This window comes from Cryptomeria japonica, chromosome 8 (assembly GCF_030272615.1).
Source record: "Cryptomeria japonica chromosome 8, Sugi_1.0, whole genome shotgun sequence".
Taxonomy (NCBI): domain Eukaryota; kingdom Viridiplantae; phylum Streptophyta; class Pinopsida; order Cupressales; family Cupressaceae; genus Cryptomeria; species Cryptomeria japonica.
Genome location: NC_081412.1, coordinates 516047601 through 516072601, shown reverse-complemented (window position 1 = coordinate 516072601; position 25001 = coordinate 516047601). Strand labels below are relative to the sequence as shown.

General features: G+C 35.8%; 1 protein-coding gene across 1 annotated transcript in view; it reads left to right on the top strand.

Moving 5' to 3' along the window:
• The window catches only part of LOC131041850 (uncharacterized), a 49158-nt gene extending 26949 nt beyond the window's left edge, over positions 1-22209 (top strand). The window contains exons 6-8 of the mRNA XM_057975074.2: positions 20912-21149; positions 21329-21536; positions 21615-22209. Coding sequence (XP_057831057.2) covers positions 20912-21149; positions 21329-21536; positions 21615-21701 — 533 coding nt within the window. The 3' untranslated portion in view covers positions 21702-22209. The remainder of the gene's footprint in view (positions 1-20911; positions 21150-21328; positions 21537-21614) is intronic.
• Positions 22210-25001: the final 2792 nt, after the last annotated feature.

Genomic DNA, 25001 nt, shown 5'->3' with positions numbered 1-25001 from the left:
AGTACATGTATTCTGGATCATAGAATTAAGCTTGTACATGGTGTTCTCCATAGTTTTCTTCTGAGCAAATATGTCCTTGGAGTTGAGCTTGAAGGTGACTTTGAGGGATTGAGAGTGACTTTTGATGGAAATAGCATGACTGGCATTGGATTTGGCTGGAGTTGCTCTCAAAATGCTCCTACCACTTGTTGCAAAGATGATAAAGAGGTTTGCCTTCTCTTTGCATTGGGATCGTCTAGCCACAGAAAATCATCATAGGGATCCAAGGAATTTTTTTTCAACTGTGATGTTGTTCTTGTCTCTATTCACTTATTGAGCATTTCCCCTGTTTCAAATTGTTGCTTAGATGGTTAACTACACCTGTATTCCACCCTTTTGTATCTATGGGCACCTACAAAGTGAGTCAAAAGATTTCAATTCTTTCTTCAAGAAGCATAGACAATTCAATTTGTTCACGTTATCTCTTTTCTAGTGGTTCTTGCTGATTTTCTGCACTTCTTCTTGGAAGCTGGAACACTGCAATCTTGATGCTTTTTTAGATGCACAAATAAAGCTAGTGGGAGCACCTGTATAGTGCATTTTTCATATGGGGGTGAGATATAGGTTTCTGAAATTCGCCTTTTGGGTTGATTGGGATTCATAGTTTGGGATGGAGAGGATGGTGGAGTGGAGTGTGGTGGATCGGTTGTTATGAGGAGATGGTGAATTCTTTTCCCTTTCCAACTTGCATTGGAAAGGAGATGTTTGCTTACAAATTCTTTTTTTGCCCTTTTCTTTTATCTTCTTGAGTAGGCAATAGGCATGCGACTCCCAAGGCAATAGGCAATCTTAAATTCTTTTTGATCTGAGCTTCATTTGATAATAGTTCACCATTTGTTTTTGACAGCATTGCATTTGCCTAACATATGTTCTGCAACATCTATGAACTGCTTCCCTTCCTAGATACCACTCCTAGTTCCTAGTCTTCTTTCTCTTTGGCCATTTGCCTTACTTTATGTTCTTCTCACAGATGTTCGTCTTTCTTATCTAATCCCCTCCTATCAATAGCTATCTTTGCCTTAGAATTCTCTATGTTACTTCTTTGATTACCCTGCAGCCCAGATCTAGGTTTGGTACGTAACTGGTTTGGATTTCTTGTGGATCTAGCCAGGGGCCTGCACAGTGGTTCTGGATTAATCTGGGTTCACTTTGCAGCGGAACCGTGAAGAAAGTCATCCCTATTCATGAAAAAATGAATAAAATTCCATTACACCTTGAAAAATTGATTGCTCAAAATAATCAGACGAATTATTCAACAATATACAACTGTATATAAAGAGTTTACAAGACGACGTTCTAAATTAAGAACTAGTCGTTTTAAGTGAAAACTAAAAAGCTAAAAGCTTAAAAAACTAAATAACAAAAAGCTAACTATGCGTCTTTAATAAAGAAGCAATAGTTACACTTAAAAGACTAAAACTAAATAAGCCGACTAAAAAACTAAATAGCTAAATAAGTTGACAACTAAGATGACCTCTAAGAATAGATATTAATATTATTTTAATACCCTCCCTAATGGTTATTGTACTCAATACCCTATAGAAGACACTGCAGGCCATTTGATCACAAATGCAAAGAACACTTTGTTGCTATGGAGGCCCTCCCAGGATCTGCAGAATGTAAATGACCAAGAGTACCAAAAACCATCCAAGCTGATTTTTATCCTCACACGCGAATTAGAGATCTGGCACATGCGAATTACTGAAGTTTGAAACCATGATTTTGAGGAAAAAAAACCATCAAACGCTGAAACAAGAACCCTCCAAAAGAGAATTCACGATTTTTGAGGAGAAAATCGAAAAACCAAGAAATCTGAGGTTACAAATCATCATTTTTGTGGAAAAAACGGTAAAACCCAAATAACCAAAATCCCACGCGAACATCGTGGATTATAGGTGATACTTTTAAAGGAAAACTTATAAACCCTACAAACAATTTTTGAGGAAAAAATTGTGAAAACCCTAAAAATGTCGCATGGCAAAATAACAAACATCACGCAGCAAAAGCCTGATTTTTGAGGAAAAAGTCAAGCAAAACCCTCCAAATAATTTTTTTAAGGACAAAAATTATGAAAAACCGACAAACAATTTTTCAAGAAAAAATCGTGGAAACCTTGGGACTTGTAGGACGAGAGGCCTTGCCCAGATAAATAATTCTTGTGGAAAAAATTAATAAAACCCAGAATAGTTTTTTAAAAACAAAAAATTATAAAAACTAAAATAATTTTTGAAGGCAAAAAAATATGAAAAAACCCACTCATGAAAACCTAGCCGCTTGAAACACCAATCACCAGTTTCAAAGACCCACGATTTTCCTCGCGGAGGCAAACAGAGTAGTGTGAGTAGTAGGAGGACAAAAAATGCCTAGTCGTGAGCGGAGCCATTGCACAGAAGACAAAACCCGATGCTAAAAAATCGTCGATGAAACACAAAAGTTGCGGCGCTGTGAATTTAAAACCCACAGGTCGCAAAAAATTGTGTGGGTAAACAAATAGGTCACGAAAACACTGCGTCCGTTGCCCACAGAAAATAAACGCGGGCACAAAATCCGTGAACCCCCCCCCCCCCCCCCCCCACAAATGGCAAAAATCACATGCGTAAAATCCCGAGCGACGCTTGAAAAACGCGAAACTGAAGTTGGGAAGAAAGCCATGGAAATCGCGCGAATAAAAATACTCCCAAAAATGGCTAGAAACCATAGGTAAATTTTCTACGCCTCAAGAAGAAATCATGATTTCGGAAAAACCCTAGCCGAGAATGAATTGCGATTTTCTAGTAAATAAAATCACGATGAAAGATGCCAACTGCTGATTGGCACAATCTAACAGATTTATTTAAATAAAATTCTTTGACCAGCCTGTAGATGTTTTGGGTTTTGAAGAGTTTTGAGGTTTGCTTGCGTGTTATTGACTTTTGAATGTTGCACAATGAAAGAGGTATGCAAAATACAACTAATCTAGGACTGAAAATTGAATTCAGAATTCTGATTTCTTTATTGCTTCAAACACAATGACAAATAATGACTAATTTATTCCACACAGGGCTCAAATAGCATACCAAGTATCCAGAGCTTCCTTGGTTGAGCCTCCTTATTTGACTGAAATTCAATATATGATGGAATGGGAGCTTCCTAAATGTGCTGACAGCTCCAATTGACTTTATTGACCTTACAATGAATTACTAAAAACAATTGATGAAGAAATATGTAGACCCAGATGGAATTCTAACTCCTTGCCAGGCGTGGCCCTCCAGGAATGAAGAATTTCCCTGTATTATTGAATATGTTGATCACATATGACCTTATTTCTCCAAAATAACTTCTTATTTGCTGATCCTAATTGTCAACAATGAATTTTAGTGCAATTGGCTGAGTTAAAACCCTTGTAATTATTTTCTACAAACTCCAAGCAAGAATTCGATGTATGGCTCAACTAGGAATGGTACAATCTGCTGGAATAATGTCTGAATTGCTGGTAAGATCATCCAAATATGCTCAGACTTGATGTAAAAGCCCTGTAATTGCTGTCTAACCTTGCAAACTTCTGATGTTTGGCCCTCAATGGCCTGAAATGAAGTTCTTTGTGTGTCCAAATGTTGAATTAGTGAAAGGGGCTATGTCTTGTCACCAAAGATGGAGGTTTTCGTCTCCAATCTGCTCTCAGATCTCTGTCAACCACATTGCAGACCTGCTGATGAAAAGTAATCTCCAAAAAATGAATAACAATAATGCCAAAAATCTTCCCGTGAAGCCTCTTTTCTTCCCAAATTTCTACGCCCAAGTTAGGGATCCAAGATTTCTATGATTCTAAGTAGAATATTCCTCCTTGAGCGCTCAGCCTTGGGGGATTTATAATAAGAGCTTTATAATAATGACGATCCCTATGATTCTAAGTAGAATATTCCTCCTTGAGCGCTCAGCCTTGGGGGATTTATAATAAGAGCTTTATAATAATGACCTCTGTACTCAATTAAGCTTTATTAAACTCTTGCCTAGGTAGGTGTGCAAGTTGGGGGGGTCACTTTATGATTTTAAATTGTACTTTATAAACATCTTTTATAAAGTCACTTTTAATGTAATATTGCCACTTAAGGTAAAAGTAACTTTATAGTATAATATTACCATTAGTTCACCCTCCTTATAAAGTCACTTTATAAAATATTTCTATTTTTAGAATAAAGTAACTTCATAACATTTTAATATAAAGTTCACTTTAATTAGAGTGACCAAGGCCAAAATTAGCTGAGTATGGGGCCTCCTTGCACTCTCCATCACCTCCTAACTACTGGATTCACTTGCGGAGGTGGCTAACAGGTGAAACTGTGCATTTGGATGAAGTCCTAAAAATTGGGGACATTACACACGACTGTAAAAAAACAGACGCGCATGGGAATGACCACGCACAGGCTGACGACCAAAAACCCTCGATGTTGCTTCAACAACTTGGAGAAAAAAAATCTTCGAAAATTTTAGAAATGTTTTTTTCATAAAAAACAGTTAAATTTTTTGCAGGCAAGAGGTTACAAATTTTTAAAAATTTCACCAAACCCTAAAAAATCCCATCGACCCACTTTGGTACCATGAAAAATTGATTGCTCAAAATAATCGGATGAATTATTCAACGATATACAACCCTATATAAAGAGTTTACAAGACGATGTTCTAAAATAAGAACTAGTCGTTTTAAATGAAAACTAAAAAGCTAAAAGCTTAAAAAACTAAATAACAAAAAGCTAACTATGCGTCTTTAATAAAGAAGCAGTAGTTACACTTAAAAGACTAAACAAACTAAATAAGTCGACTAAAAAACTAAATAGCTAAATAAGTCGACAACTAAGATGACCACTAAGAATAGAAGATGACCATTGTAGAATAGATCGGGATAAATTTGATGAGCAAAACCTAGAGGCTGTCATGCTTATCAAACTCTCAATCATAGATGATCAGCTCCCTCAAGTGCCTTCAAGTAAAACAGCTAAAGAGATCTGGACTCTCTTGAAGGATCTTCATGAAACATCCGACAAGAGCTGAGCTTTCTTTTTGAAGAATATGCTGTTTTCTATCATGATGGATGAGAAGACATCTATTCAGGCACATATTACAAAGATGAAGGACATCGATGACTAGTTGCAAGCTATTGGCCGCACCATGGCTGAAGAGGATATGGTAGTTATCACGCTAAAAAGCCTTCCCAGATCCTACGAGCATTTCTTTGGTACGCTCAATATCACTTTAGTGTTGATCTAAAGTTTCCTAATCTCTGCACCAAACTTCTATAGCAGGATCGATGGAAGCAGCAGTTTGGGAAAAAAAAGGCCAATACAAAGACCTTGCACCTCACCATTGTAATTTTTGTTTCTCTGCTAAGATTGGAGGACTACAAATGATGCAAACTTTGTTTTATTATCATCCAAATGCCTTGGGTCCCATGAATTTTGTTTTTGTGCTCATACACTTTCTGGCTGATTTTATTTACTTGTGGAACAATCCTCATTCATATTTTTTGTTTGCCCATAGACCTCATTAGTGCTCAATGCTTCTTTTGTTCTTTGTTCACACTCAAAACTTTTCATTTTTTTCTTTGTTTACATGTTATATTTAGTTCACTATGCTCACACATCTTTGTTTTACTCCATTCATATCATGGGTACATATTATAATAAGTTAAAGATTAGATTGGTACTGGTACGGGAGATGGGGACGGGTACTGGTATGCCATTTAAAAAAAGGCCAGAGACAGCTACTTGAAAACAAAGCTAACATTTTAAAGTATTGAAATAGATTAATTAAATTTATATTTTATAAACATGACATCATCATTGTAGAAAATAATATATTTAAAACCATAATCACTTGAAGATGACAAAGAAGCTAGGAGGTGCATCATTATTTTTTAAAACACAGTATGGGGAAACTTGGAGATGACTATATTTCCAATCAATTGATAAAAATTCAATGTATGTACACACCTTAAAGCCTTATTATTGTTTTGCCTCATATTCTTACCTCTTTGGGATTTAATAAGGAAATTTTTTGCCCCCAAAATAAGTTGTCAAATTTTATAAAAAGAGGAAAATAACAAATCTATTAGTGCATTTAGTTCTTTTTATTTTTGTCAACCACATATCAGAACTTTTCAAAAATCCAATGTTTTCTATGTGATATATTTGAAAAAGTTCCATTGGAAGTTTGCTCTTTTTAAAAATGCTTATAGGAGATGTATAGGAGACGCAAAGAAATTTTATCTTAAGTCTCCTAATGTCTGGTCTAGAGATAGGAACTTAGCAAAGGCCAGAGACAGCTACTTGAAAACAAAGCTAACATTTTAAAGTATTGAAATAGATTAATTAAATTTATATTTTATAAACATGACATCATCATTGTAGAAAATAATATATTTAAAACCATAATCACTTGAAGATGACAAAGAAGCTAGGAGGTGCATCATTATTTTTTAAAACAGTATGGGGAAACTTGGAGATGACTATATTTCCAATCAATTGATAAAAATTCAACGCATGTACACACCTTAAGCCTTACTATTGTTTTGCCTCATATTCTTACCTCTTTGGGATTTAATAAGGAAATTTTTTGCCCCATATTCTTACCTCTTTGGGATTTAATAAGGAAATTTTTTGCCCCCAAAATAAGCTGTCAAATTTTATAAAAAAAGGAAAATTACAAATCTATTAGTGCATTTAGTTCTTTTTATTTTTGTCAACCACATATCAGAACTTTTCGAAAACCCAATGTTTTCTATGTGATATATTTGAAAAAGTTCCATTGGAAGTTTGCTCTTTTTAAAAATGCTTATAGGAGATGTATAGGAGACGCAAAGAAATTTCATCTTAAGTCTCCTAATGTTTGGTCTAGAGATGTCTCCATACATGTCTCCAAGATAGGGACGCGTATCCGGTATGGGAGATGAGTACTAGAGGCTGGGGTATGAGTGTCCTAGCAACTATGATATATATTAGATTTTATTTAACCTACTAACTTTCATAATTTTTAGTCAATATATATACAATTTAGGTACCTTATATCTTTATACATGACTAAAATATGTAAATATTTATTCTTTTAATATGTTTTCAGTATGGATGGACCCAAAACAAACCTGTTGTGACGTTTTCACACATCACCCCATTGCAAATGGGGACCCCCTACTTTTTAGGCCCTTCCGTTCTTTTGGCTTTGTTTTTTGGGTCTTTTCGCATTGGTCTCGTTAGTCTCTTTGCTTTGCAGGTGTTTGGGGGGTTGAATTGATCAAGTCTGCTTTTCGTTTGAGCAAATTTGGCTAAGTCTAGGGATCGTTTTGTTAGTTCTAAGGTTTCTGTCTTCAGTCCTAGATTTTAGGGGTTTCTGTTAGGGTTTTTGAAAATCTAAGTGTAGAATTGGACTCTTCAAGGAACCTCCCAGTACAATTTGAGCGAAATTGGAGCAACTTTTAGAAAGTTTCTATTTTTTAGGGATTTTACTGTGTCCCAGAATGCCTTCATTTTGCCAAAAATCAAAATTACTATTTTTTAGTAATTTCTATTTTTAGTAAGTGTCCTTGCGTTCTATTTTGCTCTAGCTGACGGTTTCTATTTTTGGAAAGTCTATTTGTGACAGGGCCTTGCAGGCTGACATTGAAGACCAAATATGAGGCATAAAAAAATGGAAAAGTCAGAGAGCAGGTAGAGTGATAAAAAAATGGCCAAGTATGAGGCATCTATTCTAGAAGTGGAAACGTTGAAGAAAATTTCTTGTCTGGAAATCCGCCTCTATCCTTGAAATGGCATCCTGAATCTGGAAGCATCAAAATTCTCTAAGTTTGGGAATGAATGAAAGGTGAAATTCCTTCATCTAGTGAAATCCATGCCCAACTGCCAAGTAGGCCGCCAAATTGGAGTCATCAAGGAAAGATGGAAAATGTGAAAAATCCATGGTAGTATGAATCCAACGCCCAAGGAAGAGTCAGGGCACTAAATTGACCAAGTCATGGAAAACTTTAAAAATCCAAATTTCCTTGGCACATGCAAAATAGCGCCCAAGTAACCAGGAGGGCGCCAAAATGAGGTTGCTCTGGAAAACTCCAAAATTGTCAAATTCCATGACCAAGTGGAATCAACGCCCAGGGAAGGTCTAGGGTGCTAAAGAAGGTATGTCATGGAAAAGTTTGAATTTGCCAAATTCCTCCACCAAGTCAATTTGGCGCCCTAGTTAGTCAGGTGAGCTCCAAGGTCAAGTCATCAAGGAAAGAAAATCATGAAATTCCTTGCCAGGGTGGAAATAGCGCCCAAGGGGCTAGGTAGGGCACTAATCTAGGGTGGTCATGGAAAATCCAAGTTGAGGGGCTAGGTAGGGTGCTAATCTAGGGTGGTCATGGAAAATCCAAGGTGCACAAAATTCCATCATGAAAGCAAAATTGCGCCCATGGGAGTAGGAAGGCACCAAACACATCTTGTCATGGAAGGAGTTCAAAATCCATTTTTCCTTGGTACAATGCAAATGGCGCCCAACACGGAGAGAAGGGCGCCAAAGTGAGGTGGCTTTGGAAAGTATAAAAGTCTTGAATTCCCTCACCAAGAGGAATTAGCACCCGAGTCAAGGAAAACTTGAAGATTGTAAAATTCCTCCTTTAGGACATGAATTCCATGCCCAGGTCAGAAGACGAAATTTTCCAAGGCAAAGGGAAAAAGGAGGGTCAAGGATGGATTGAAAAGGCAAAAAATCCCCTCTACAATTTTTTTAGTAAAATCTATTTTTAGACACCAAATCTTGTTCGAATTTCAAAATTTTTGCAGATTTGGATTTGTAGGAGAATTTTCTATCTCCTCGACCAAAACCCTAATTTTGTGGAAAATCCCTAAAAAATAGGTGTTGAAAAATGATTCAAAATCTCCTCCGAAGCAAGGTAAGTTCAAAAAACTTCGAGAAAATTCTTGCTAGGTCAAAGTTTCTCTCCTAAAGTTTTCTCTCTCTAGAGGTTTCTCGTCAAGTGCAGTCGGGTCAACACATGTCGAGTTTATGAAGAATCTTTTGCAAGCAACCGCCACATTTATGATTTTATGACAGACTCCTTTTGCATGTCGCCATCGCATGGAGAATGATGGGCATTTATTTCTGCATGAGGAATATTCATTGTATTTTGGGTGAATTTGGTGTAATGAGGTGCATTTAATGTACAAATGGATGCCATTTTTGGGCTTATTTGAATTAATTGTATATGGGCTTAGTGGGTATTAATTGTTGATTCCCACCTTGTTGCATCTTGAGTGGAGAATCTTTCAGGGTGAAACCCTAATTAGGGTTTGCATGTAGCCAAGGCTTGAAGCCTATATAAAGGGGTGACCCCCTCATTTGTAAAGCATAGGAAGACTTGTATGAAATCGTTGCGATAAGTTTTGAGATAATAACATTGAAACATTGTTATCTGATGGTGTCCACTTAAAATATTTTTTCAAAACTTGCATGGTTTCACCTTCCTCAGTTAAAGTAGTAGTAAAGTGCTTTGATTTTCAATGGAAAATGTGATGGTGTTTGATGAATTTCCATGGTTCATACTTTTGGTATCTTGTTGATTATAAGATGCTGTGTAAAGTTAGTCTGAACCCCCAAATTTGTGCTATGTTCGATTGTGAATAGTTGTTTGGATTGCGCCGTGTTGGGTATTCAAATGCACTTTCTCAATATGAAAATCCTTTAGCATCCTCAAAAGATTGCACCGGTTTTTGCAGAGTTGTAGTTAAACTTGGCGAAGCGGAGCTTGGTTTATTTGGAATTTGTCCACCAAAGCATTAACTATTGATATCACTGCCCTTAGGAACATATTAGATCCTTCTAAACCCTTTCCCCTTTATTTTCAGTTCATTTTAGTTCGTTCGAAGCAGAAGCATCACGCAATCGCTATATCTGATGATGGAGTTCCAGCGGCAGCGAAGAAGTGAAAGAACGATCCAGACGTAAGACCCCTTGGATTACCAGCATATCACATTTGCCAACTGAGTCACGTCTGAAGCAAATAGGAACCTTGGAGTTAGCCGTTTTATCTTTTTGCAATCTTAGCATATGACCTAACCTTGATCAAGAGAGAGTAAGGTGACTGTTGGTAACTTTATTCTGTGTTCGATGTAGTCATTAAAAACATGTCAACAAAACCCAACGCCTATTTCATCCCTCCCTAGACCCCAAATACCCACATACCTGAACCCTTGAACCTGATTTGGTAATGTAGTATTCTCTTGAAGGTTTTGAATCTTTTTTTCCTATTAAATATGCATGCGAGTACCTCTGTGTGTGAATTTTTTTTCTATTGTTTGGACCTGCAACCATTTGCATTCTGATGCTTTTGTCTTTCCCTCATCCCAACATCATGGCATCACATTCCTGATTGATTGAAACTGTAAAGTCCCCTTTTGGGAATATTATTGTATTTTGCCCTAAAACCATACTTTCAATTAAAAATATGAAATGTAAAATGTTTAAGAATACAAATTTATTGATAGAAATGTTTGCTGTAAGAGAAAACCTGGTCTAGGTCCTGCAGACAATGTTAGTCACTGGAAATTGACATTAAATTATAAGCCATAATATCATATACCATTCTAATCATTAGTAAACATCATGATATCCATAAATATCATTCATATTTAAATCCAAATAAGCAATAGCCATTTCAATTTGGATTCCCATAATATTCTCATTAGGAATTCGTTGTAACATTTGCAAGCTGCAGTCTTAAGGGGAAATTCCCTTGTATTGCGAGATCATGAGTAGGGCTTAGTCCATCCATTGTGGGTTGGTGTACTTGAGGGGAGACCGCAACCCGAAGGGCACTCATTCGCCCCCTGGCCCACGATATTGAAAAAATATTGCTCAAATAATCAAATTACTTTATTCAATTGTAGAGCCGTTTAAAACACTAGACATCATGCAGTAAAACCTTGATTTTAGAGGAAAAAATCAAGCAAAACCCTCCCATGAATTTTTATGGCGAAAAATCAGAAAACCCACAGACAATTTTTTAGGAAAAAATCGTGAAAACCCTAAAAGTTGGATTTACAAATCATCATTTTTGTAAAAAAAAATGGTAAAACCCCAAAAAATGTTTTTTGTGAAAAAACCTATTAAAACCCAGCAAATAATTTTTTTAAGGGGCAAAATTAATAAAACCCAAGGCATGAAATACTGACACGGAACCCAAGTCTCAGAATTCTGGAAAACCCAGAAAAGTAAATTTCCTGCAGAAGAAAAAAAAATCTGATTTTGCTTAAAAAATGAGATTAAATAGAAAATAATATGATTTAAAAAAATCGTTGTTGATGCCCTAGCCGCCGTGTAGGTCTAGAAACCAGAAACCCTAGTCGGTGCCAAAAAAAACCAGAAACTGATAAAATCGCAAAAGAAATGCCACCGTTGCTATTGAAAATATCGGGCAAAAATCGCGGAAATCGCGTCAAAGAAAGCCAGGAAAATCCGTGGGTCGCCAAATAGAAACTTCCACTGAAAATCGCGAAATCCCACAGGAAAATCGCGGGCAGACAAGAACCGAAAAATCGCGATTTTGTTTTGCTCAGATAAAAAAAACACGCAGAAAACAGGTCGAATAATGTCTGTTGGAAGATGCAAATTGTGATTTTTCAGATGAAAAAATCATGCCGAAAACAAAACTTCGCCCAGCAGACCTAAAATCGCGTGAAGCAGACCCAAAAAAAGCTGCGGAAAAATCACTGACCTGGTAAAAATTGCGAACTCAAAAAATGCCGCCGAAAACAAACGCGAGCAGAAAATCGCTACTGCAGACCACGACGAAAACAAAATTGGCGCCCAGAATCGCGAAGGTAAAAAAAAGTGAACGGAAGATTTTGCACAAACCCAGCCCACGGCTCAAAAAAATAATTCTGGTCACCCAAATCTGTGCACAGAAACCCTAGGCAAGTCACCAAAAACTGACTTCGAAAATTGCAGAATCGTTTTTTTTTTTCATAAAAAAAAACAATTAAATTTTTTTTCTGGAATAAATTCCATGTTGCACCTCCACAAACTTTATTAAAAAATTCGCCTAACTTCAAAGAATCCCATCGACCTGCTTTGATACAATGAAAAATTATTGCTCAAATAATCAAATTACTTTATTCAATTATAGAGCCGTTTAAATAGGCAATTACAAGTGACGATGTTTCTAAAAAGAAACAATTGCTTCTAAAAATAGAAGCCAAAAATAGAAAACTAAATAAAGCAAAAATTACACTACTGACCATTAAAATACTAATTAAATATTGTAATAGATATCCCTTGCGGGTTGGCATACTTGGAGAATTCTTCAAGCCCAAGGGCACTCACTCGCCCCTTGGCCCACGGAGTATGGTAGGACTGTAGGATCGTAAGTCGACTCCATCCCTCAATTCACCTTGGAAGCACTCCATCCTCCTTGATCAAGCCTAGGAGCACTAACCAGCCTTCTAGCCCATGAGCACTCCATCTCATGGTGGCGTGCTTGATATGAGTATGAGATTACCCCCTCCATCAAGCTCAGGAGCACCCTTATGTCTCCCAGCCCATCGACTCCATCCCTCAATTCACCTTGGAAGCACTCCATCCTCCTTGATCAAGCCTAGGAGCACTAACCAGCCTTCCAGCCCATGAGCACTCCATCTCATGGTGGCGTGCTTGATATGAGTATGAGATTACCCCCTCCATCAAGCTCAGGAGCACCCTTACGTCTCCCAGCCCACAAGCACTCCATCTCGAGGTGGCACGCTTGAAGAAAGATAGGTCTCTTGTGAACTCGAAAGGCTGATCAGCCTTCTGTTTTGCAACCTGTTTCTCTAAATTCAGAATGCACTATCAAATGAATCTTCCATTATATGGTTATAATAAAAGAGCATTTGGATTACTTGCAAGGTCAGTAATTTCTGCAAATATCTTTATTGTAAGAACACATATATTTAGATGTATACTTCTACTAATTTATCATCTTTATCTCATAAGTAGCATTGCTGCTAATATTAGTTTCCATTTCTGATAATTTTTCTTTTTCTTCTCATTTTCTTCATCATTCCATTTTGATCCTTTATGGATGCCCACGTCAAATGATTTCTTCTGCCTTTTTTATCTTTCAAATATGAGGGAGAAGTTATGCCTCTTCATTATCTTTGCCCTTTTGAAAGAGTCATAACTCTTGACCCTTAATTATATTTTAATTAACTTCTATTGTAGGAAATCGCTGTCTTGAACTATTCTCTTTATTTATTTTAATGATCATCGTTTCCTTAGATCAATATTAAATGACTCTTATTTAAATTGCCGTTGTCTTTAAGTCAGCCATCTGGAATATAGTTTAAAGGCTGTGTCTTCTCATTTTGGTGGGGACATGACAGAAACAGACTACTCCATCTGGTAGGGTGAATTTCAGGAATTTTTTTCAATTACCAAGAATGGGAACTTACAGAAAAGTATTCCCCATACACTGCACATAAAGAAATCAAAAGCACTATGAAAAGATCTATTTCCAGATATTATGAATTTAGATACATATTACATATCCATTGATAGTTGAATTAGAAATCCACAGTTCTTGTTCCTTCAGTGTGACTTTTGCAAAGACAATGATTTTCTCACGTTCAACACAAATGGTTCATTCTATCTGGATTTCAAACAACAGTGCCCCAACCTTACAAGTCACTATGCTAGATTCTAAGTTACACCAATTAATGGGTATTGGAACCTGGTATGGCGGTACACCAATTTTTTTTCCTTGGGTATGGGTACAGATATATGTATAACAAAATTATAAATTATAAGAGTAATGATACTCATAATTACCAATAAATGGAATATTTAAATACTGTACGTCACAGTATATTATATATAAATATTTATAAATAGAAGATATAATCAATAGTATATTATACAAAGTTGCATGGACACATATACAGATACTAATATGGATAAAATATGAGATACGGATATGGCCATTTTTGAAGACCCCTAATATGGATATGGATGTATACAACATCTATAAGAAAAAACAGACATATATTTAACTCAAATTTCTAAGTTATTAGAGGATATTTTCATGACTTTTAAAGCAACATAGACACACAATTGCTACATAAATAATTATGAGTTGATCAAACAATTTACAATATACATAAAAATATACAAGCTAGGACCTATTTTTAAATTAGCAATAATGTCATTTAAATCTAAATTGAGATAAAATAAAGTAAAATTTAAATATTAATTAAAAAACAAAAATTTCCAAATATATTAAAAACTAAAATCTAAAATAAAGAACTAAATAAACAATAATAATCTAAACTTAAAAATATAAAATTTCACAAAAAAACCAAAGAACAAAAAAACAAAAAAACAAAAAAACAAAACAAGAATTGTATGAATGAACTTTTTTAAATTTAGTTTAGGAAGGTTCATGTCACACTTTTTTAAATCAAATCACATAGTATCACTATTTGACACAGCTAGAAAATTAGTGGTTTTTAAGAACATGTGGATATGGTATCCGACACATGTCCAAGCCATATCTGTATCCAATATGGCGGTATGTGCGCTGGGGGAGGGGCATGGGTGTACCCAGCTACTTTGATATTATAATAAATAGTATACCTGTGATGATCCGCTGTTGATGACCCCTCAAATCGGCAGGCACAATCCAATCCGTGTTGTGATGTCGTCATTGTTGGATCTGCCAGAAAATGCGAGGCTTAGGGACATGTTGGAGACTTAGGCAAGTTAGAGATGAGATTGAAATTTTATATTTTTTGTTGCAGAGATGGGAAGTCGGAGAATTTGTTGGGATTTGGAGCCAGACCTGAACATGTCCTGTATTTCTGCCATATGCGGGCCTAAACAGCCGAACCCAGTAACGCAGGCTATATTATTAGAAAACACACTTGAAAACATCTCATATATGTTACCATGATTGTTGTTTGCAATGAATGTGTCTTGGGATTCCATATTCTGTTGTTTAATTCTCTGCAAGTATTGTATCCAGACCTCTAGTCACTGCTTAAGTTTTTGTTGGCTAGGAGCCATCTTATCATTTACATTAGACATGGGTTGTTCAAAGTGGCAGTGAAACTGTTGTTAACTCATTCATAGCAAAACACTGAGGATCCACTAATGTTGTAGTCTAAGAATGAATTTGGGCTTCCGCAGGCCTATGCAAAGTTACATGAGTTATCTCGATATACAAAACATAAATATGCAGGACAAAACAAAACTCTAGGCTTTTTATTATTTATGGTTGCTTATGTATGATATGGCAGAATAGTAGGGAAATTCTTACACAATAACAATCACTATTCCATAAACATGAATCAAAAGAATTGAATCACTGCTTATTCAATGATGTTATGGTGAAAGTACTAAGTTGACCTATGCAAAATAGCAGAATTTCACAACTGTTACAAATGGCCCAATTCATATTTCTACCAAATGCTTTCCAACTTATCTATACTAACATATACATTTGTTTTACTTTTTTTCCTCTTACATAGGAATTATACATTTGATTGTATACACGAATTATTTACTTCAAATTTTTCAAGACTCTTGTAAATTGTTTATACCCTATCCCCTAGTAGCCTTCTAGACTTATATGATTGTCTCGTTCGGAGACAAGACTTGGCATCAAAAGTATTAAAATTTGTACATTCAAATATATTAGCAGCTAATTTGTAGTTGTGTGCCACAGAATTTTTATGTTTGTTTTCTAATTCTAATATTTGTATGGGAATACCAATTTCCTTTTAAGCAGTTGATACTGAATCTGTGCGTCCCTGGTCACAATTTCATGAGTGGTGTTTACAGTTTTTAGTCCATGTGCTACTTAGTGCCCTTGTTGGTTTCTTTCTAAGTAGCACATAAGCCTATATCATTTGTAAGCTAGTGTAACTAGAAGGATCACTGTTGTTGAAAACCTTGAACAAGGAAAAGCCTTGTTGGTTTCTTTCTAAGGAGCACACAAGCCTATGGCATTTACAAGTTACTAGTAAGTTAGTATAACTAGGAGAATCACTGTTGTTCAAAATGTTGAACAAGGAAGATCTTGGTACAAGAGACTTGGCATAATATTTGTGTGTGCATTCCTTTCTAAGTTATTGTTTGGTGAATAAAATAAGGTAGGATATGGTTTAACTGAAATTGAAACTTGATTAGAGGTGAAGAATGGCCATTACAGGAATTAATTAAAAACAGCGTGGTGAATGAGTCATATGGTTAAACTAGCCTAGTAAATCCTATATTTCTTTTTCACCTTTGACATTATCCCAAATTGATCACTGATTTCATGCATTATGAGTTCTGCATTTGAAATTATATTTTAAGTTTTAACTATCAAAAGATGGTTCTTAACTATGAGTTTTTGGCTTTAATTTTAAGGTTAAAACAATCTTTTTAAAGGGACATACAAGAGTGCACCATTATGTATCCCTTTTTGTCTAACCATGGTTTCGGTGTTTTAAATTACAATTTGGGTTCGGAGAGGGATTGTTTAGCTTCCTAAAAGGTGACGTTGGTATTGAAAGGGACCTAATAAGACAGAAGTATGTCTGAGGGAACTTGGTGTCTTACCTGTTCATTTATGTTGTTGTGTGTTATGCATACATTGGAGTTGTTTTTACTAAGTTGCTGAATTGCAGGATTTTTCAGGCGATTCTGGGTATGAAATGTACCGGAATCGGATTCTGAAACGAATCTCCTGTGGGTTCATCTGGGGTTTGTGTTTTTAGATGCCGAAATGTTTAGTGATTCTAATTTGATCTTTTTGATATTCTGCAGTGCTGATTAGTGAACTCAGAACTTATCTATCATGAGATTCTAGTTTGATCTTTTTGATATTGAAAACTGAATTTAAATTAGTATGTTATGTTGCAAAATTTGAAATTTGTAATGGTTTTGTTTAGCATATGTATTGGTATATGACATTATAAACTTAATTCTATATATATATATATAATTTTTGTATGAACGAACCAAAAACGTACCCAATCCCTCAATTGTTTTTAATTTTTGTATGAACGAACCAAAAACGTACCCAATCCCTCAATTGTTTTTTGCCGTACTGACGTTTCGTACCCACCTACCCATTCCCGTTCCCGTACCTGATTCGGCAACTTAGTTTTTTTAGGGTGCAGTTGGTCTCTTTAAGCTGACATTTGTAACACCATTTCATGAGTTTTACAACAAAATAAGGACATGCTTCATGATCGACTTGCCTCATCATTTCAATTTTGGGGGCATTATCACCATGATCAGGTGTGGCTAAACCTAAATTTGAATCATCCTTAGCTTGAGGGAATGCAACTAGCTACACATCATTGTCACGATTCACAATCTCCTGCTTTGGCTAGGCCTAAGAGGGGACAAGTTTGTTGTGTTACATACTCAATGAATATATCAAAGGTTAAAGGCAGTAGTGGAAACCCAAAAATAGAGAAGAGATCCAGTTGGATTGTTCCTATTTATGAATAATTAAATTTACATAAGAAAAGATCCAGCAAAGACATTAACGTCTCAAGCCTCTGGCTGTTGACCACATTTTTAATTGATTTCTATATTCTCTTTGTATTATAGTAACAATGTTCAACAAAACCTCAAGGGATTTTGCCAAATCTCTATTCTAGAGGGGCTAAAACTATTGGACAGAGTTTGCCAATATGAAGCGAACATATTGATTGTGACATTGACCACCTTTTTTCAAATGCTCTTATACTCCAGGCCAGACATTTTGAAAACCTTGATGGACATAATGAATACTTTATTGTTAGTGCACATGCATTGGATCAAGATGTTGGCATTAATTGTATCAATGATTGTGAATTAATATCATGCAGTGAGGGTTTATTTTGAAGATGTTTATGAGCACAAAGAAAATCAAATGAGGAAATGAACATAAAGATTAAACATAAACCAAATCTTTTTACCTCGAATGACCTTGCTCCTCGGATTGAGCTAAAGTGGAATGCACCTTTTTTCACTTGATTTACTCTTTTTGATGTTGTTGTTGTTGGGGTGAATTTGGTTGTTTATGGTAGCAGCACGATTTGAGAATAGAATTGATAGATGAAGAAAGTGGCAGCATATGGATATGATGATGGAAGATGATCAAAATGGGAGCAAAGATTTCAATTTTTAGATTTTCTATGATGAAAATCAAGGGCCAAGATACAATGTCTTATGGATGGCTAGGATTGAATTGAGAGTGAGGGCAAGGATTAAGGGTTTAGCCTTGTGATAAGTGTCACTAGGTGGAAGCAAGAGAATGACGTGTGCCATAGGTGTAAGAGCTAGGTGTGCTCACACATGTGAGCACACACATAAAGAGGCTCATGAAAGATACAAGTGTGAGGGAGGTAGGGTGGCTACCTTATAACATGCGTAAGAGGTAGGGTGGCTATGAAGTGACCATTGCATGCTTACACGTGTGAGCAAGGGGTAGGGTAGGTAGGTTAGGACACTTGTCAAGTAATGGAAAGTTTAGATCTTGATCCATGTAGATGAATTCAATGGCTAGGATTTAATAAGCAACCTAGATTTGATATGTTATTTGACATTATACACCAAGGTATAAGGAACCGTGGTAAATTGATTTAATTGGAGGTGAGGGATAAAGGTTAAACTTCATTAAATAAATCTAAATTTATTCAATTAAGGGTGAGGGTTAAAGGTAATTGATGAAATAAATTATAAATATGATATCATCTATTAAATTGGCTAGGATGGGGTAAACTCCAGTGTGGTGAAGCATGGACAGATTTAGGTGTCTACAGTTTATATTGCCATTTATAGCTTGCTAGAACTAGGGCCTAAAAGATGGAGGGTTGAGAATAAATGCCACTTTCTAAGTTTATATATGATAGTGTATGGTAGAGTGATGTGTCCAAAATTGAAATACCATGAGGATTTCATGTTGAAATATTTCTATTATATATATTAATTTTTATATTGTTTTTGTGATCATGAATTTTTTTAATGTTTTATCGTTTTAATCCTTTTCTAACATTTTTGGAATTCCAAAGTCAGGAAACCTTTCACATTCTCCAACCTATTGAAATTGTCGAACCTGATTGCTATGCATTGTATAATAATGTCATTAACACACCACCATATGGATTTGACTAATTTGTAACTATATACCTACTTTTAATACTGTAATGGATGTTCTCATTATTATCAATTATATTTTTTTCCCGCATATTCATGTACTCTGATTTGAAAATAATATGCCAATACTCTCATCTTTTGGTGGCATGGACCCCATATATTATTTAACTCTATTATCTTTATGCACAAACACTGTCTAGATTGCAGGTCAGCTTACAGCAATTCACCTGATCTGACTTGTTTTGACCTCTGTATATGGTGCCCAAGTAACGTTAGCTAATGCAACCAATCCAAGTTTAAATGAAAAATCCCATGTGAAAATTTTTGTAGTTTTTGAACTTGAAAACAAATTAGATTTTTCTTTTTGTAAATAGGACTAAGTAATTCCTGCCCTCAAACTTCACTTGTAGAACAAAGAAGCAAAAAGAAATCTTTAAATACTGGACCCATAATTTGTTGAAGACCCTGTTTCTATGCTGCTAAAACCAGATTTGATGCTTTCCCTTGCGAGGAATCTCACTGACAGTGAAAGCTTTTTCTAATGCAATGGGTGGTGTGAGGAGTCTGTTATATACTGGTAAGCATTGATTTGTTTTTGAAGACGTTGAGTGCTTAGTATCCCAGGATGACCAAAATTGTAATTTTCGAGGACAACACTCTCCAAGATTGTAACCGATTAAGAATTATATGCTTTGAGTTAGTTAGGCAGAGAAATTCTGGAGTCAAACTATTGAAAAAAATCATCAATAAATCTTTTTTAGAAGAACAAACCACTACCATCAATTATGCTTTCCACCTGCAAGTCCCAGAAAGCACAAAAATAAGCGAGTATAGATCACAGTAAAATTACTCTCCACTTCAATGGCTCTTAACTGTGTGCAGAACTTGCCATTGAATTCCAGATCGCACTGGCTGAGCACCATCTCAGCAAGATGAACAATGAAGTCAACTATGTCTTGTGGAAACTCAACCAGTGACAAAATGCATTGATGCTAGCAGGCCACCTTCAGTGGGGTTGTCAGGCTATAGGCATTCAATATCAAAAGCAAACAGAACATCTCTCTGGAGGACCATGTCACGCAAAAATCATAGAAATAGAATTCAGATGTTTTTTCTGATCAATTAGAATAGGCAGAACATTTTGACAAAGCCACTTAGTATCTGGATAATAATATGGGCAATTGCACCTTTGAACTACTGTATTTGATTCACAAATTTTCAAAAGATCCTTATTAACCTTCCTGATCAATTAGAATAGGCAGAACATTTTGACAAAGCCACGTAGCATCTGGATAATAATATGGGCTTTTGCTCCTTTGAACTGCTGTATTTGATTCACAAATTTTCAAAAGATCCTTATTAACCTTACACTGGAATATTTGAGCAATTAACAAAATGATAATTAAAAAAAATCACTCCACATCGATCTCATAATAGGTGGTTGAGGTGTTTATAACTTTATATGTACATTATCCTAATATCCACCAGAACCTTTAGCAGCAGGGAAAGATGCTAAAGGCTGAGAAGCCTGGTGCAAATTTTCAATCGATTAAATCATGTCCCTCCCTCTTAACTAACAATTGTTCATGGTATTGAGGATAGAATGGGCCCTTGCTCCCTTATATTCCGTTGGCTTATTCCTTAATTTTCAGTTTCTTTCATTTTTATATGTCTATGGTTTCCAATGGTCTCTAACTTTTGCAAACTCACACAATATATATAAATTTATAATAACTAAAATATTTGTTTGTCATGCATGCAGTGCTTCCATGTTTTTATATCTATTCTCAAAACGAGTCACAACCATCCCGTGGCAGCAGGGCTTTGTCAGCTTTGCATGCATCTGTGGATTATCAAGCAGCACATAATTATGATGCTGAAGATGCACAGGATGGAACCTGGGAAGGGGAGGAATATGAGCATGCCAGGGCCTTGAGTGCGGATAGAACCTATCTTAAGTTCAAGAAGAGGCTTGACTGGTACCCAGAGCAATGTATCAGGTATTAAGTTACAATACAGGTTGGTAGTCGATGTGAAAATTGATTTACATTACTGAAAAAGGGCAGAGAAGAGTTTAACACTTATCGATGTTTCCAAAGGAGTTGCTTCCCTAAATGTCCAGAAATGTGTTTAGAGCTTCTGGACGATGTTAGATTCTTAAAGTGGGTATTCTTTTCAGATATTGCTTTGGAGGTCAACCACTGTTGGCAAATAAAGATCAAGGAGATCCTGGTGTTTGCACGCTATGTGGAGGACCTCGAGTTTATGAAATGCAATTGATGCCACCTCTGCTATATTACTTGCAGCAGGCTTGCAAGGATTCGGAGTCTTTGTATTTAGCAAATAATTGGGAATGGCTAACACTTTTTGTATATACATGTGCCCAGGTATGTAAACCGTTTCTTGTCTGTATCCTTTCTTAGTAAATACCTTTAGCGGCCATTTAATGCAATTTTCATTTGCAGAGCTGTTCAGGAACCACAGGAGATAGCAATGAGGGAACAGAATGGCTTGTCGTAGAGGAAGCCACCATTATTCAATATGAAACATGATTTTATATTTCCAATTTTTCATTTGTTTAATTATTTGTCAAATTATCTGCCAGAAGCAATTTTTCTGAGGATGGGGTTTTTGATTTCCCCCAAAATAATCAGTCTGTCAACTGGGCAAAAATCTTCACCATTTGCCTGGAGATTCACTGATTTGAATGTGCAGTGTTTTCAACAATGGAACATTGCTCTACATCTTCATCAGATCTCAAGTCAGCAAGATGATGCTCATTGCTAAGTTAACTATTTCTTATCTGTATCTAGCAGTGGATTTAGAGCAGGACTTGAATGTTTGCTTGTTTAGGTACATGTTTGATATATTCATGCCTTATCTACAAGGCATTCAATGTGAAGCTTGTTCTGAAGAAATATGGCCACGAATTTGGATTGTAAGGTTATGGTTCATCATTAATAAAAAGGCACATGTAATAAGATGAGTGAAGACTTGTCTATAGACGCTTAAAACAGCGGAAGGTGGTATTATAATATTATGTTTATTGAGATTTCAAAATCTGGTATGGACTAACTTTTTGTGCTTGCATGGAATTGGTTTATACGATGAATGAATTGCAAATGACACTAGAGTATCGCATGTAGCTTAAGTATTTGTGCTTGAGCATCTCAGATTTAGGTCTGAGCTTTTTGAATCACAAAAAATATGCAGTTTATTGGACATTTTACAAATGGGATCTGAATAAATGGTGATTTTATTAGGGGAAGGGTCCATGTTCCATTGTTATTGCATCTGCTGATTTAATACTCAATATTTTTAATATTTTAGATTTTGGTAGTTGAAATTTTAGTGTTGATCATGAGTACTGATAATTAAACGAAATGTATTTCTTAGATCTAAAAATGTGACAAATCATGTGATGTCACATCAGCACACCAATAAAACGTGACTCAGTGATAACTATTGGTTAATTTTTTTGGGGCTGTTTTGGATATCTGAACAAAAACCATGCTGATGTTGATCTGAAAGTTGCAAGTAGGGGACTTGACAAATAAACTGTTGTAAAAAAATGAAGGTGATTTGAATTGTAACGTAGAATTTTGAGAGCTGTGAAGAGTGCTCAACTATTGGGTCCTCTATGCTACTCTCAATGCCTCAAGAATCTACATTCTTCATATATCATATTGTAATTCAATTTTTCTATGTATTAACATTCTGAAGATACAATATATTTTAGCTTAAAGGTAAATGCTAGAAAATTAACTTTCATGATAAAAGTAAAAGGGTACAAGTATTCCAGTAACGAATGTAAATCAAAAGCAATAATTGGAAATGAATATATACAAACAAGTAGAAAAGCATTTGATGCATGGCAATGAAAAATAATTGGATTCATTTTTTTATGTAGAGACATGTTAGTTAATAGGCATGGTATCAATTAAGCAATCCAACAATTATGGTAGAATAATGAAAAATTTGATCTAATGAAATGTTCTTACTAATTTTAAGTATTAGAAATTCAATTTGTTTTTGGTATTGATAAACAAGATTGAGAGAGTTTGGATTTTTGTACAATAAAATAGCCAAAAGGCAAGTATTCTCAACAAGACGAAGAGGAGTGAGATGTAATTGCAGCCAACATTTGGGGTCTAAGTAATACTATCCTACTTTGATTGGCCTAACACCTTTCACCTTAGAATGAGTATAGGAGAAGGTCCCACTTAGACAATACTTACTTTGATTAGCCTAAAACCCTTCACCTTAGAATGAGGATATGAGAAATATATGGGAAGACCTTTTTTTCTCCTAATGAGACTCCAAGAAATATAATTCTTCATGTTTTCAAAATGTGAGGAACCAAGGCAAAGACAAATGGTGACACTCTATCACTTGAGTAATTTGAAGTTGATCCAAAGTCGTAGGCAAAGCAAGTTGAGATATCAAAGTAACATTCTCTAATGGATTCAAAGGAGCAAAAGGAGCATGACATGTTTGAGTTGTACGAGAAGTAGGGTCGTTCTTTTGAGAAGTCTTGTCACCTTGGAGGAGCCATCAATTGACAAATTAGGGGCATGAATGGTTAGACGATCTTTGTTGGCATTCTGTCACCATGTAGGTTTGCCCTTGTATCGAGAGAGGACAACTAGTAGTGTGACGATCTTTGTTGGCATTCTATCACCATGTAGGCATGCCTTTGTATCAAGAGAGGACAACTAGTAGTAAGATGATCTTTGTTGGCATTTTGTCACCATGTGGGCGTGCCCTTGTATCAAGAGAGGACAACTAGTAGTGAAATGATCAATGGTAAAACATTGTTTGCATATGAAAGGGAGACCCTCATAGTTAAGTGGTTGAGTCCAAGGACTATCCCCCACCATCAAAACCACATCCTCTTGCAAAGGTTTGAAGATGCCAATATCCCCCACAATGCGAGAAAAAGTAGTGTGTCCAATGTAGGAAGTGAAATTGTCAACCTTAAATAAGTGTCCAATAGAGTTGTCCGTGATCTCATAGCTTCGATTCTCACAAAACTAAAGAGGGAGATTTGGAACTCTAAATCACACAGGTCACACATTTAAATGTTCAATAAGGGGGTTAAGGAAAGTTGACCATGTCTTGCTGGACATAGAGTGCTCTCCTTAAAACCATAACTTATCATCAAGCGCCAAATCTGTCTTTTGAAGAGGCAAAAGAAGCAATGAAGAAACCCTTTGCACATGGGAAGAGCTTGATCTTGCACTTGACAAGAGGCCTCTAAGAATCCAAGACCCATTTATGAGGGTTAAGTAGAGAAGGTCAAAGATTGTAGAATCTACACTCTAGGCCCGTATGCTGATTGAAGTCCTCATTTTTCATCACATCCTAGTCATAAATCATGTCTAGGGAGGATTTGGCACAAGGTATGGATTGTATTTTCTCCTTCTCTAGTAAGTAGTACCTTCAACCCTTGCAACATTTGCAAAAGATTGCCTATTACTTTAGCAAAACCTTAGTTGCATCATTAGGAATGGTCAAAAAGGGAACAACATGCTCTAGAGGAGGGTCACAACCTTTATTTGAAACCTCTAATCACTAGAAAGCATAGGAGGCAAATACACCTGACAAGAATTCATGACTGGATCAGAGGCATCAAAACCCCCAAGACTAGGCTTAGGAGTTGATCTTGCATTGAAAAATTGTGAGGAATAGGGTGCATGGATAGACGAGAGGACCATTGTAATAGGGGGATGATCTTTTTAGAACTCCAATAGTAGAGGATGAGAGAAATTCCATTGAAAAAAACTTTGTTATCTACCTTTTCTTGTTGCTAATTATATTTTTATTGTGTTTTTCTTTCTTTTTTATTGTTG